Source organism: Anabrus simplex, chromosome 1 (genome assembly GCF_040414725.1).
Source record: "Anabrus simplex isolate iqAnaSimp1 chromosome 1, ASM4041472v1, whole genome shotgun sequence".
In the NCBI taxonomy this organism is placed as follows: domain Eukaryota; kingdom Metazoa; phylum Arthropoda; class Insecta; order Orthoptera; family Tettigoniidae; genus Anabrus; species Anabrus simplex.
The window spans coordinates 1,363,645,625-1,363,661,789 of NC_090265.1; the positions used below are offsets into that span (position 1 = coordinate 1,363,645,625).

General features: G+C 43.2%; 1 protein-coding gene across 1 annotated transcript in view; it reads left to right on the forward strand.

Annotated features, from left to right (window-relative positions):
- The window catches only part of LOC136859064 (uncharacterized), a 792,234-nt gene that overhangs the window by 170,850 nt on the left and 605,219 nt on the right, over window positions 1-16,165 (forward strand). The window contains exon 20 of the mRNA XM_068225768.1: window positions 12,654-12,947. Within this exon, the coding sequence (XP_068081869.1) occupies window positions 12,654-12,947 (294 nt within the window). The remainder of the gene's footprint in view (window positions 1-12,653; window positions 12,948-16,165) is intronic.

Here is a 16,165-nt window from a genome sequence, read left to right on the forward strand (position 1 = left end):
ACAAGGAGACAGACAGACATACAGACAGACATAAATTACGGAAAAGTAAAACGTGCATTTCCTTGTTGCTGTGGACACGACCGATACATATATACCATTCTTTTTAAATTCTGAGCAATGTACAGACAAAACTTATTTTTTATATATAGATTTAATAGGGCCTACTATATGTAATTTCCTACTAATTGTGAATTAGCATGAAGAAGTGCAGTGAGGTGAAAATTCTGTTGTTAAAGATGACACACATCTCTATTTCCCGAGCCACAATAACTAACTAATTAATATAAAATTCCCGACCCGCCCGGAAATCGACTCCGAGACTCCTTGAAACGAAGGCCAGCACGCTAAGCATAGAACCGAGCTTCCTTCACTCTTTCGTATTGTAAATATGAAAAACAGTCGGTGGCAGGCAGTGGCGCCGTTTCACTTGGCAGTAGTCATACACATTCTGATGAATAAGAATAAGAACTTGTCTGTGTTCCCAAAGGAGACAATGGAAAATTATTTTGATCAATTTGTAAATCCTATGTATATCTAACCTGCAAACTTAAGACTGGATTTTTGCTCGAATTAATATCAGTACAATTTGTTACGCTTTTTAAACATACCTGCCGTGGTAAAGCTGGTATAAATGTTTTCGAACATTATTTACTAAGCACGCACAATTAAGATTATTTGCTATTGACTATGTTGACTATTTTTCCTTCTTGTTTTACGTGTAAGCAACTCTTTTCACAAATGAACTATGCCAAATCAGAATACAGATTCCATTTGAGTGACGAGCACCCGCTGTAAATAGCTTTAACTGAAGTAAATCTAGATATTAGTGAGTTAATTATTACCAAATGTCCGCCTCTGTGGAGTAATGGTTAGTGTGATCAGCTGCCACCCCAGGAAGCCCGGGTTTGATTCCCAGCTCTGCCACGAAATTTGAAAAGTGGAACGAGGACTGGAACGAGGTTCAGTCAGCCTCAGGTGGTCAAGTGAAAAGAGGGAGTTCGATTCCCACCTCAGCCATCTCCGAAGTGCTTTTCCGTGGTTTCCTACTACTTCTTCAGGTAAATGCCGACTGCGGTCACTCCATTCCCTGTTCTTTGCCTGTTCTTTCCAAGCTTCCCATCCCCACAAGGCCCCTGTTCAGCATAGCAGGTGAGGCCGCCTGGCGAGGTACTGATCCTCTTCAATTGTATTCCCGACCAAATCCGTCCTTCTTCCTTTTTTCTTTCTTCTCTTTCTTTCTTTCTTTCTTTCTTTCTTTCTTTCACCAGAACAGTGCCATTGAGTTGGTAGCGGTAGGATTCCTCACTCAGTTCGCGAGAAAATCCAAACCTGGACGTTACAAAGATGATGAGCTCGCATCCGGGAGATAGCGGGTTCGAACGCCACTGTCGACAGTCCTGAAGATGGTTTTCCGTGGATTCCAATTTTCACACCAGGAAAATGCTGGGACTGTACCTCAATTAAGTCCACGGCCGCTTCCTTCCCATTCCTAAGCCTTTCCTGTCCCATTGTCGCCATAAAAAGTATCTGTGTCGGTGCGACGTAAAGCAAAAAAATATATATCAGATGATGAAATGAAAATTATTGCAAATGTACAATTTACTATTTGTTTACTGTAGTCTGAGGGACATATAGAAGATGATAAACATTTGTCTAAGAATGAGCAACCACCATTGTACTTTTTGTCGCTTTCCCGTTTCGTTCCGCACAACGTGGTTCACTGACTTTACAGGTTGCCTGCCAAGTGATTTGGGGTTTGGCCATACATGTATTTAAATGGCCACTTAGAGTGGTTTCGTATCAATTAACACATCAGCTGTTCTCTTCATCTTCGCAGTGTTGTTCTTTGGATCACCTTTTACAACTATTCCCACGAAATTCTTCTTCATAAAGTTGTAACCTTGTCCAATCTGTCTTAATTTTATCGTCCTGTTTGTTAGATGCACTGAATCAGAAGTCCTCTTCCTTCAATGAGGTCTGAAGTCTACCATTCCTCAATATCTTCTCATCCTATCTTAATATTTAGGTGTTCAAATACCTTGAGTCTTCCATTCCTGATGATGGTCAACTTATCGAAAGAGTGATTACAAGGATGAATGCATTAAGAGACGAACGACGACAGGATGACCGGCCATCTACGTAAGTCGAGGATCACCGTCGTGGCGCTGTAATCGATCTTCACGATATTCTGCTGTATCTGTCAGTACAAGACCGAATCGTTTATTATGTGTTCGTTGGAAGCACGATCCAATCAAATGTCGCTCCATCTCAGCATGTTTGTCTTAATGACACTAATGGCCAACTTCACCAATCTTGATTTAAAAAGCAACGCGATGGTCGACGGCCTCAGGAACTGGGCAAAAATATTACCATGTTTATATGTCTGCGGTGACCGTTGGTCAATGAATCACCGTCATTTACCGTGCATTTTATAGAGGCTAACTCGGTGATAACGAAGTACATTGATGGTGCCAACAAGCTAAGGTCGAGTTTTTTTGTTTTCCGTGTTAAATGTGTTATTTCTGGAGTAAATAGTTCATTGATGGAAAAACTGCGTCTGTGAATACATTGAGTTTCATAGGGTACTGTGATATGTGAGTTAGGTCCGTTATAGCTCGTACTACTACTAAATTGTTTTCATCCCTCAGGCCAGGAGATTTGTATCGGAGATGTGTGGAGAAGGTGAGAGGATTGGCGGCCTATACTAGGAACTGTCCCGACATTCGCTTTGGTGCAGGAGAAGGGAAAACCTCGGAAAACAATTTTGAGGACAGCCGATGGTAGAGAACCGGTCCCTCTCCATCTCATGACTGAACTTAAACAATTACATGTATTCTTCTTCTTCTTCTTAATCGGTTTATACTCCAGGGTTGGTTTTCCCTCGGACTCAGCGAGGGATCCCACCTCTACCGCCTCAAGATCAGTGTCCTGGAGCGTGAGACATTGGGTCGGGGATACAACTGGGGAGAATGACCAGTACCTCGCCCAGGCGGCCTCATCTGCTATGCTGAACAGGGGCCGTGTGGGGAGGGAGGGAATGGGGGTTTAAGTTAGGTACAATCCCGGCATTTGCCTGGAGGAGAAGTTGGAAACCACGGAAAAGCACTTCGAGGATGGCTGAGGTGGGAATCGAACCCATCTCTACTCATTTGACCTCCCGAGGCTGAGTGGACCCCGTTCCAGCTCTCGTAGGCCCTACCACTTATCAAATTTCATGGCAGAGCCGGGAATCGAACCCGCGCCTCCGGGGGTGGCAGCCAATCACACTAACTACTACACCACAGAGGCGATTACATCTATTATCTCCGAAATACATCTCAGTAAGTTTGCACACGTGAACATCTTTCGCAGGAACATACAGATTAGGTCTTTTCTAAAAAAAATAAAAATTTAAAAAATCAATGGATAAGGATTTTGTAATATTAATGTTTAACATCATTTATTTTACGTCTCACTAACTACTTTTATGGTTTTCGGAGACACCGAGGTGCCGGAATTTTTACATGTCAGTAAATGTACCGACACGAGGCTGACATATTTGAATACCAGTATCTTTAAATACCATGGGACTGAGCCAGGATCGAACCTGAAAAGATGGGATCAGAAGGCCTGCGCCTCAACCGTCTGAGCCACTCAGCCTGGCTAAGGATTTTCTTTTTGTACAACAGCTTCCTTACAAGTATCACATTGTAGAGAATTGGCTAGCATCTTTACCACAAATCCTGCGATATATCCATTATTAGTCTGTGATAATAAACCTAACACACTATTTCGATTGATGCAAGCTTAGCAATCCTTCCATTCTAATCTTAACAGTAATTTTGAAATCCTTATAGTATATCTTTAAGGATTATAACAGACCGAGGCCACTGTTATTCAATTGCTAACACCAGCGAAACAAAAACTTGACTTGTAACCAAACTTTGTAGTAACATTATTATTATTATTATTATTATTATTATTATTATTATTATTATTATTATTATTATTATTATTAGGCCCTATGCCGAACTCATAAAAAGGGGGATAACACCAACAAATATACACCGGAAGGAAGTGAATTACGCATCTTTAACCGTAAATGTAATTGCATTAATAAGTAGGCAACAAGTATACAGGTCACACCAGGCAAATGCTGGGGCTGTACCTTAATTAAGGCCACGGCCACTTCCTTCCAACTCCTAGGCCTTTCCTATCCCATCGTCGCCATAAGACCTATCAGCGTCGGTGCGACGTAAAGCCCCTAGCCAAAAAAAAAAAAAAAAACGAGTATACAGGAGCACAAGTATGCCACTTACCGATGTATTGAAACTCCTATTCCTTCCTTATTCTTTCTTTGTGAATAGGAAATACCACACCCAAACACTACACGGGTATTCATCATTCTGCCACACAGCCTTTTTTCGAAAAATTAATACGAAATGTACATACAAGCAGCATTAAATAAAACTGCACGTAACATGCATGTTTACAGTGAATCTGTAGTGACGTAAGATGGCGGCGGCCGCAAGTTTCCGGCACCACTAGCATCAATGCTACGAGATACGGCGCTGCCAGTCTACACTAGTGTCCAAAAGTTAAGCGTAAGTTACGAGTAAGCAGGGCAACAGGAAATAGACCGCAAATCGAACGACATATGCACCTACCAACCTTACGTGTTAGTTGCGTATAGGAAGGAGTGTTCCCTGCTTTGACTAGCAGCGTAACCACAAGGTAAACACAGCCAGTGCCTGCACCCCACATTCCCTCAGTCGTGTTTGCTCTGTTATAGTGTGCGGAGTGTAGCCTCGTGCTGAACGTGACAACATAATGGTACAACGACGCTATTTGGACCACGTTTTGCGGGGTAGAATGCTCGGCCGCCTGGAAGCAGGCCAGACACAGACCGAAGTCGCCGTATCCTTGTACGTGCCACAAAGTGCCATTTCCAGGCTTTGAAGACGATTTCGAGACAGGAGATGTTGGTCGCAGGCCAGTACCAGGTCGACCAAGGGTAAGCACCCCACAGCAGGACCGATATTAGGCCTTAACCGCCCGACGAAATCGGAGTGCACCTGCAAGACAATTGTCGGCGGAGCTTGCAGCCATCTCAGGGGTTGCCGTTTTCCGGCAAACTGTGTACCGGAGGCTCAGAACAGCAGGGATGTTTGCCCGACGTCCAGCAGTGTGCGTCCCACTCACTCCAGCACAGAGACGGGCCCGTTTACTGTGGAGCCGTCAACATCGAAACTGGACCATGAATGAATGGAGGCATGTGCTCTTCACAGATGAATCCCGCTTCAGTTTGCAGAACGATTCTCGTCGCACATTAATCTGGAGAGAACCGGGTAGCTGATACAACCAAAGGAACATCGTGGAACGGGACCTATATGGTGGGGTCATGGTGAGGGGTGGCATCATGTTGAATGTCCGTACGGACCTGCACATCTTCATGGGTGGTCCGAGGAACACTGTTAACGCTCAAAGATACAGGAATGAGATACTGAGACCACATGTTCGACTCTTCAGAGGTGCGGTTGGTTCAGACTTCCTCTTAATGGATGATAATGCCCGACCGCACCGCGCTACTCTGGGGGATGAATTTCTGGCTGGGGAAGATATTCATCGAATGGACTGACCAGCGAGGTCTGCGGATCTGAATCCTATAGAACATGCCTGGGATGCATTGAGAAGGCGAATAGCATCCCGTCAGCCTCCACCAAGGACCCTCCAAGACCTTCGCATTGCCCTTTCGGAAGAATGGGACCGACTGCCACAAGAGCTCTTGGACCATCTGATAGAGAGCATGCCGCGTCGCTGCGAAGCATGTGTGGCCGTTAGGGGTAACCATACACGCTATTAACAGCATATTTTTCGTGGAAGACATTGCCAAGTTTTGTTAGTTGTTGTCAATAGTGTACCTTAGCTATCAGAACCTTTCCGACACTGTTATTTTGGACAAGTTGTGTGACATATGGTGTGTGAGTCAGCTTCCGTTTGTTCAGCAATCCGTCTGACATTCATATCAGGCGGAATGGCCTCGTTTAGTGATTATGTTTAACCTTTGGGCACTAGTGTATTTACTTTACATCTGTGGCCGAGACGCACCCTGTAACTGCCGACTTATAACTCGTAGAAATACTGAATAAATATTTATTTTTAACCTGTATGTAAACACTGGGGGCCAGTAGTGACATGTTATTATTGTAAGTAGCATATGACTCCTTGGTTATTATTGTTATAAAGTACCATGCGTGTCACCCTAGTTCACCAATACACTTTATCTTAGTGATTCATATTTAATGACTACGCGTAATTAATTTTTCCCGAGTGTAATGGCTAAATCTGCGCCATCTACATGACAATGAATAATTGTTACAACACTAAAGAAATAATTAATACAGCAGAGAAGATGCAGTGTTTAGTCGAACAAAGAGCATGGTAAACGGATATCGGAGTTGTGGATGGTACATGTGAGAGAGTATAGGGTTATGTGTTATAAAATAAGTTACCAGAAACTGCTTGAACTGGTATGATTTAATGGGGAAATATTTCAAAGGAGAGGAAGAGAGAAAGCGGAGAACACCTTAATACACTTAATAAAATGGAAATTTCAACACCATGAAGGCATTGGTCGTTTGTGTTGATTTTCAAGATATGAACGAAACAATGTAGGTATGTAAACGATCAAAGTTTCAGATCCATTGGATTGTTGCTACAGGTCTCCCCACGTGATTGGTTGCGGAGGAATCAACTCCAGTATACGGCCTCTGGTGTAGCGTAGTTGACTTGCATTCTGTGCAGTGAAGTGTTCCCCGTCAAACATGCCTCGACGACAGAAAAGAGCACGCTATCAACAGCTGTCGCCGTTTGAGAGGGCTCGGATAATTGGGCTGTGTGAAGTTGGATGATCGCTAAGGACTGTCACTGCACGTGTTGGCCGACAGGCATCTACGGTACAACGTGTATGGCAGCAGTGGTCAAATGAAGGTACCCACACTCGTAGACCTGGCACAGGCCCAGCGCGATAGACAACTGTGAAAGAGGATCGCCGTATCATTCGGATGGCCCGGATGGAACCCCATGCAACAGCAGCGCAAATTCGAGCAGCTGTGGCACCCCACGTTACACAACAAACAGTTGGTAATCGCCTGTGTGCAGCTGGCTTACGAGCCCGTGTCCCTGCAGAAGGTGTTCCATTGACCCCACAACAGCGACGTGTAAGGCTGGCCTGTGTCGAGAAAGATCGACGTGGGTCGACAAATGACATAGGGTCGTCTTTAGTGATGAATCGCGCTTCTGTCTTGCCCGCAGTGATCGCCGGAATCGTGTGCGCCGACGTACCGGGGAGAGGGGCCGCCCAGATCTTATTGTCGAGAGGCACACAGGGCCAACACCAAGCATTATGGTCTGGGGAGCTATTGGCTTTAATGTGAAATCACAATTAGTGTTTGTTGAGGGCACTATGACTGCTCGACAGTACGTTGATAGGGTACTCAATCCAGTGGTTGTCCCTATGATGGCGAACATTGCTAATGGGATGTTTCAGCAGGACAATGCCCGGGTTCACACTGCACGCATCTCCAGAGAAGCTCTCCACGACATCACAACCTTAGAATGGCCCTCCAGATCCCCGGACCTCAGTCCTATTGAGCATGTGTGGGACATGATGGGTCGACAACTGGCCAACAGTCCTCAGCCACCCACAACTCTGGAACAACTGACCCGTGCAGTGCAGCAAGCATGGGCCACAATTCCTCAGAAAGCGATCCAGGGCCTTACTGACTCCATGCCTCGACGAATTCATCAATGTATTGCAGCTCGTGGTGGGCTCATCCTGTATTGATTGTTGTCCAAACTTGCGGTCAGAAGGACCTGAAAGTATAATCATCGAAGCACAACCGAATTCTCGTCCTGCATGTTCAATTGCAGCAATGTAGCACCACTCCTTCTGGGTGTTGCAATTTCCATTTTGTTAAGTGTACTTCACACACACACACACACACACACACACACACACACACACACACACACACACACACACACATATATATATATATATATACCTTTGAAATTAACCTCAACCTGTACAATATTTTAAAAGGTAGAATAGACCAGTAAGAACATACAGCAAGATAATCCATTCTCCGTAATTAATATTATAGTGCAAGTTTCGTCAATGTTTCCTCTCATTTTTCGCAAAAGTTTGAAAAGAATTATAACAAGAATTTTATACAAGGCACCAAAGAGAGAATTATTAAGATAACATATTTGGAACTCCATTCTAAGTCCTATATCAGATTCGAAAGAAAAATAACTTATTAGATTCCTTTGTTTTGATACTTGAAATTTATCGATATTAAATACTTATTTCCTTCCGAATAGAAAATGAAGAAAAATTTTAACACTAGACTAAAATAGGCCTACACAAAATTATTGAATATATCAGGTACAAAGTATCTGGAGTTGAAATACACCCATAACTATTCAAAACCCCAGTAAAGACATTAACAAGACAAGTGTAGTGCTTATTTAGAAAGGAAACTCATGGAGGGATTTGAGTAAACATATGTTACAAACTCGGAATTTACCAAAATATTTAACAACCTTATTTCTTCACCAATCCAGTGTTCATGCGAAATATGCAGTTAATTTAACGAGCAGAAATCTGATCAGAATAAGTAATCCTACCGGGAACACTGCTAAAGAGGTTCAGAAACGTAATAGATATTTTCAGAAGCATTAAGAGTTTCATTACAATATTAAAATAGATATCCGAGTTTAAATGAAATCATTGTGTGATGGCATTTTCATTCCTGAATACAGTAGTACATTTTAAGTCCGCCGCTGAACAAAGGCTATGTTCAAGACATAGGGAGATATTTCTGCTCTGAGTAAACACGTGTCATTCATGATGGTTTTTTTTTAAATTTCGTGTGGTTATTTCTAGCCGAGTGCAGCCCTTGTAAGGCAGACCCTCCGATGAGGGTGGGCAGCATCTGCCATGTGTAGGTAACTGCGTGTCATTGTGGTGGAGGATAGTGTTGTGTGTGGTGTGCGAGTTGTAGGGATGTTGGGGACAGCACAAACACCCAGCCCCCAGGCCACTGGAATTAACCAATGAAGATTAAAATCTCCGACCCGGCCGGGAATCGAACCCGGGACCCTCTGAACCGATGGCCAGTACGCTGACCATTCAGCCAACGAGTCGGACATTTATGATGGTCTAAGACACAGTGAGTAAGGCGTAAGCTATCTGGGGTCGGCAGGTGCAGAATCGGCTTCGGCCCTAACGGTCGTCACGGCTAGATCTTGGCTCTACAGCTCTGCATTCTCACCGACCACTCCTTACCGGTGGCCACGGGTCTTGTGCGTTGAAGAGGTGCCTGAGAGGAGGGGATAGACTTAACCTCTTAAATATCGAATGATGACGTCAGGAAATTTCATAAAAAAAGCAGGATATACTGAGTGCCATCTGGGGATGTATTGATATACATTAAGGGACATGGCTGCACTGTACATCCATGGTTCTGGGCTTGGAGCATTGAATATTGTATATATCAATATTATCAGCTCTACAGCTCTGCATTCGGGAGACGGAGAGGGGCTGGTCCCCACCGTCGGCTATCCTGAAAACGGTTTTCCCTGGTTTTCCACTCTCCTGCACCAAGGCGATCACTGGAACAGTACATTGTATTGATCACCTCGCTAACCCTATCACCTTCACTGCTTCAAGCCTCCTTGGCTTGAGAGAAGGCGTAACCTTGTAAGAGGCGCGCCGTACCTCTTTATGGTAGCGAACGAAAATATTTTGTAGTAGTAGTAGAGGTCGATAAATAGAGGGTGGGTGGATGCAGAGTGGGCTTCGGCTCACCGGTTGCCATTCTCCTGCACTAAGCTGAATGCCGGGATAATAATTAGTATATATATATACCGAGCTCGATAGCTGCAGTCGCTTAAGTGCGACCAGTATCCAGTATTCGGGAGATAGTAGGTTCGAACCCCACTGTCGGCAGCCCTGAAGATGGTTTTCCGTGGTTTCCCATTTTTACTTTCATTCATCTGTCTCAGCTTTATCCTTGGCTTGGACAAAATGAAAGTGACTGAGGTATGAGTGATGCTAGTAATGCCATTCCTTTTGCAGCCAGTCCCTGCTATGAATGGTGTGAAAATATTGGTCATAGGGTCAGTTAGTGCATGCATTTCAGTGGGCTTGGCAGGCTGATATGTAATAGCAACTTCTGGCTCGGCGAGGAAAGCAACGGGAAACTACCTCACTCCTCATTTCCCTAGTACGCCTCTTCAGTGATGCCTAGGCCATCTATGACAGCTGATGGTGGAACTGTTGAGGATCCAACCATCCTTCGGGCTGAGGACTAAACATACATACATACATACACCAGGCAAATGTTGGGGCTGCACCTTAATTAAGGACACGGCCGCTTCCTTCCCACTCCTAGCTCTCTCCTGTCCCATCGTCGCCATAAGACCTATCTGTGTCGGTGCGACGTAAAGCAAAAAAAAAAAAAAAAAAAAAAATTAGTATAAGCCACGGCCGTCAATCCAATCACCTCGTCCGTATGTCCCCTTCACAGCTCCAACCCTCCTTGGCTTTAGAGAAGGCATAATGTTCTCAAGAGGTAGGCCTACTTTGTACGTCGTCAGGGTACGGAATGGAACATTCGCCGAGTAGAGTAGGTTTCGGCTTAATAGCGGCTAGTTTTCGCTAGCCTTACTGCTCTACGTTCGGGAGGCGGAGGGGCTGGTCTCCACCGACGGCTGTCCTCAGCATGGTTTTCCGTGGTTTTCCATTCTCCTGCACCAGCGCAAATGCCATTTCCTAGTGTAGACCACGGCCATTCCCACCTCACCTTCTCCTCAAATCCCTCTGATAAGTGTTAATAGATGATGGTTGACTAGTTGTACTTTCTCTTAAAACAACATTCACCACCACGACCTTAGAAAGTGACGCCTTTTCTCAGGCCGAGCATATTTGAATTGGTGAAGTAGATGCACGGTACGATGAATGTAAGGAGTTGGCGGCCGTGTGGCCTATACTAATAACCGTCCGGGCATTCGCCTCGGTGCAGGAGAATGGAAAACCACGGAATACCATTCTTAGGACAGCCGACGGTAGGGCCAGCCCCTCTCCGTTTCCCGAATGCAGAGATAAAGCCGTGGCCACTGGCCCCTGCTCGGTTGGTCGGTGTGAGTGCAAAGCTGTCTGGGCACGTTCCAGCCGTGGCCTCTTGTAGGCCAGAGCCTGCCCTGCATCCACCGGCGGAGAAAATTACGACAAGGAAGGTAGATGGAAGTCCTGTACTTACTATCAGTTTCGTTGATGAGTTGAGCAAGCTGTAAACGCTCGAATGACCATGATGATAGGTGTATTGGTTCGAACACCTCTCCATGAAGCTGAACGCCTAAACCGGCAAGGTTTCGATGGTCATCACGTATCGTTACGAGATCTTGGAAACTCATGTTCGTTTATTTAAAGGCGCTGTGGGCCAAATTTGATACTGATGTATGATAATGATAGGTGTATGATAGAGCGCAGCAAACTTTTTTTTTCTTTTTTTTTTTTTTGCTAGGGGCTTTACGTCGCACCGACACAGATAGGTCTTATGGCGACGATGGGATAGGAAAGGCCTAGGAGTTGGAAGGAAGCGGCCGTGGCCTTAATTAAGGTACAGCCCCAGCATTTGCCTGGTGTGAAAATGGGAAACCACGGAAAACCATTTTCAGGGCTGCCGATAGTGGGATTCGAACCTACTATCTCCCGGATGCAAGCTCACAGCCCCGCGCCTCTACGCGCACGGCCAACTCGCCCGGTGCGCAGCAAACTAACTATATTCCTCTCATGATTGGCCTGCTTGCTTTCCCGACTTAAACCCAAAAGAGCACATGTGGGATGCTCTCAGGAGACGAATTGCCTCACGTCCGACTTCATCAAGGACTCTCCAAGAGTAAATGGCTGTTGTACAGGAACAATGATCGTTAATACTGGAAAATGAGATCGATGGTATGTCGTTGTCAGGCCTGTATTACTGCCAGAGGAGATCGCACGCCCTGTTGTGAAGAAGTAACCTGTGTTTTTGTGTTTGTGACAGTGGATATATTTTGCAGCAAAACAGGCAATAGTGGTTGTGATTGTTCTTTCCTCAACAACAAATTATCAAATAACGTTACGTTGCTTCCTTTGTGTACGCTTTATATTTAACTATACCTGGTAATATCGCAGGAGCAAATGATCTCTGTTTGATGCTTAAATTTTGTTCCCTGGTGTAGTTGTAATTCCGCTTAAAATAATAGCCGACTGAGTGGCTCAGAAGGTAACGGCCGTAGCTTTCTCAACCCACATTGGCAGGTTTGATTCTAGCTCAATCCAGTGGTATTTAACGGTGCCGAAATATGGCAGCCTCTTGTTGATAGATACACCGGCACATAAATCCAGCACATTTTTGGGGGACAAAATTCCAGCACTTTGGCGTCTAAGAAAACAGTAACAGTAGTTAACTGAAGTTAAACTAAGTAACATTATTATTATTATTATTATTATTATTATTATTATTATTATTATTATTATTATTATTATTATTATTATTAATTAAAATAGTAACCACTACTACCACTTCCGAAATCAATTCTTATCAAGGAACAACCTATCTTTCCAGATCAGCACTTAAGGGTCGCTACTGGGACATCTTCCACACTTCAGTAAACATGTCCACCTACCTTGTGGCTTTCGTAGTGTCGGACTTTCAGTCTTTGGAGGATGGGTGGTTTAAAGTGTGGTCGAAACCAAGCACCTTGGAGTCTGGAGAATTTGCTCTGAGCATCAGTCCTTCTCTTCTGCGAATAATGGAGTTGATCACTGGTATCAAATACCAACTGTCTAAGATGGATCAAGTTGCGATACCCAACATGTTCAACACAGCCATGGAGAACTGGGGACTCATACTTTATAAGTAAGCAGAGTTAATAAATTTAAAGTATTCTATAGGTATGTTACCGTTAAGCAATCACGTAGATTTCCTCATAGAAAACCGCACTAAAAAAGGTCATCTGAAACAGGCCTTCTTTTGTCAACAGTCCTTGGACTCGTCTGATGCAGTTCCCCAATCCACCTCAGCTTACTCTATCCCACCCTACTCTCCCAATTAATCTACAAACTAACCATGCCTAGGCCTATGCCCTTTGTACCTATCAGTCTCTCGGAGCGAGCCAACCCGCCTACGTCAACAAGCATATTACCTCGCAATCACCTATGTATCTCGCTTCCCGGCCTTCTGAGGAGATACCGTAAAAAAAAGTATTGCCCAGTTGCCCTTTTCTGGACCAATCTTTTCATCGCTACATATCTAGCACAACCTACAGTACATCCGTCCTCATCCGTTTGTCATACTGATTCCTTAGTCTCTCTGGGCTATTTTTATCCCATATACCTCCCTCCGAAGCTAAATGAATATATTCTGCATTTTTCAGAAAATGACAAACCAGTCTACGGGCCGAATTCATAGACAGCACTTATACATAAGAAAACCCCTTAAGTAATAAGGGATCACTTACAGTAAGTATTCGATTATATGAGTTTTCATTTCATAGAGGACACTAAAAGAGCACACACATTTACACTAGTATGCACTGGAGATGTGGCAACGGTGTGTATTATGCTCATGCCTCCTGGATCGTATAGTTCTAACTACTGAATACTGGAATAAACAATTGCGTTTTGTTTATCGGAAGACATCACACGCCACTTGTTACCTTTCTTGAAGTTAGAATACCGTCTATACTCATTTGAATATCAGAATGCCAAAAGAAAAATATCTGGTCTGTAGGAAATTTGATGTACCTTTTGCTGTGAGATGGCTTGATTTCAGAATCTTTTGATGCGATCTAACAAACAGTTGGTTGATGTAACGTGAAATGAATCAGTAGGCCTACGAATCAACTGAAAATATAGTAATAGTGTAAGTTAATTTTTCAGATGATGATGATGATGATGATGATGATTGTTGTATAAAGGGGCCTAACATCTAAAGTCACCGGCCCCAGTTAGTTTTTCAGATAAATCACTATTGTTCTTTACTATTCTGTGTACCTACAGTCATGGTAGCTTATCAAATTGTAACACGTTTCCAGTTAACTAAACCAAGTAATAATAATAATAATAAAACAACAAACACCTGAAACGAAGAAGTGATTTAAAATCTCAAAGCAATTAATATCTTCATCGAAGTGAAATGGCGTATGGCCTTTAGTGCTCGCCAGATGCAGGTCTTTTCATTTGACACCCGTAGGCGACCCGCGCGTCGTGATGAGGATGGAATGATGACGAAATAGACACATACACCCAGTCCCCGTGCCAGCGAAATTAATCAATTATGGTTAAATCTCCCGACCCCGCCGTGAATCGAACCCGGGACCCCTGCGACCAAAGGCCAGCTCGCTAACCATTTAGCCATGGAGCCGGACAATATCTTCATTAATCGTGAGATAAGGAGGTTATGTTCGTTCTGTCAGCCAAGGGAAAAAGAAGATTCATAACTATCACTTTACTAAAACGGGCCCTTCTTTTTCAATTGTTGGTTACAATATATTTCTACAGGATGTTCCATGTCACTTAAGAACATTTGGGTGCACGATAAGCATTCTGTATGAAATGCAACATATTCAACAAAATCATTGTCCTCCTTCCTGCTACCAAACAAGATAAGTGTGTCATTTAAAATAATGTATAAAGGAGGTCCACTTAAACGAGTAAGTGGGGCACTTATGGTAAGTAGGCAATATGAGATGAAACCTAGCCTATAAGGGACACTTATGAATGAGTGCTGTCTAAGAATTCAGCCCTACCTCTCCTTCGAGTCAAAATTGCCAAATCGCTCTCCTCACTCCTACTAGGTTCAGTATCTCTTCCTCTGTTATTCGATCGACCCTCCTCACGTAAAGCATTCTTCTGTAAAACCACATTTCGAAAGACTTTTGTTCTCTTTGTATATGCAACAGTTATCGTCCATGTTCCACTTCTACATAATGCCACGTTCCAAACCATTTCAGAAACGACAGTCTGACATGTATATTATATTTGCGGTGAGTAGACATTTCGTTTCTATAAATATTTCCTTTGCTAACGTTGTATACAACATTTACACTGGGCAGTCAGCAGTAAAGTGAGGACGTCAAGTGGACTATTCTCCCACCATAGCGAAACTTCCTTTTGCAACATTTGTGTTCTGTCATTAAAACTTTAGAAACGACAGTCAGACATGTATATCTATATTTGCGGTGAGCCAAAGGAAGAACTTTCTCTTGAAGTCCGCTCTTCTACTCTAGCCACACAGAGCTGCTCTGTCTTCATTATGCATACAAACAAACCCCAGCTACCCTGAGATCAGAAGTTCACGATCTTAAATTGCCACAATCACAACCTTAATCAACAGTAGCATATTTTATCCTAAGAAGATACAAGTTTTAGAAATAGATATACAAATGTACCTGAGTGCTTTCAAATACTAACTGTCAAACACCACCAACAAAGGCCTTATTTTACTCATTATAAAGTTTTAATGACACAACACAAATGTCAATTACACTCAAGAGCTCAGTTTATGTAAATATATGTGTTATTGTAATACTTCTTTTAATGTTATATTCCATTCTGTGTGACATTTTAAGTTTAGCCTAATGTCTAGTCTAACATTTTTTTAAATTTTAATGTTATCCTCCTGAGGCCCAGAACATTTCTCTTTTTGTCAAATGTCACAAAAGTGTATACTTCTTTAACGGAGTCTTGGTAGGAGACAGTGATGTGAGAAGCGTATCGCACCAGGGGTAAATGAATTCCCAAAAAAATGGAACACCAACAAAAGGTCCATTTTTATTTATTTTTAAAAATATTTCTTTTACGGCATATTCCATTTTTAAACAGTTTTCTTTTAAAAGGATATCAGGCCTCAGGAGGTTATAGGACAGTACGGCAGAAGATGCCTATTATAGGCGAAACATGTCCTGTTATTTTAACATGTAACATCGATTTTGATTTTTAATAAATCACAAAGTGTATCGAAAAGATGGACTTCATAAGCTTACGTACAAAGGCAAACAATGAATGCACCGTTAAAGAGTAATGTCCAGATTTGTGCATTTGATGTCACATTGTGAGGATTCTCCAAACCATCTC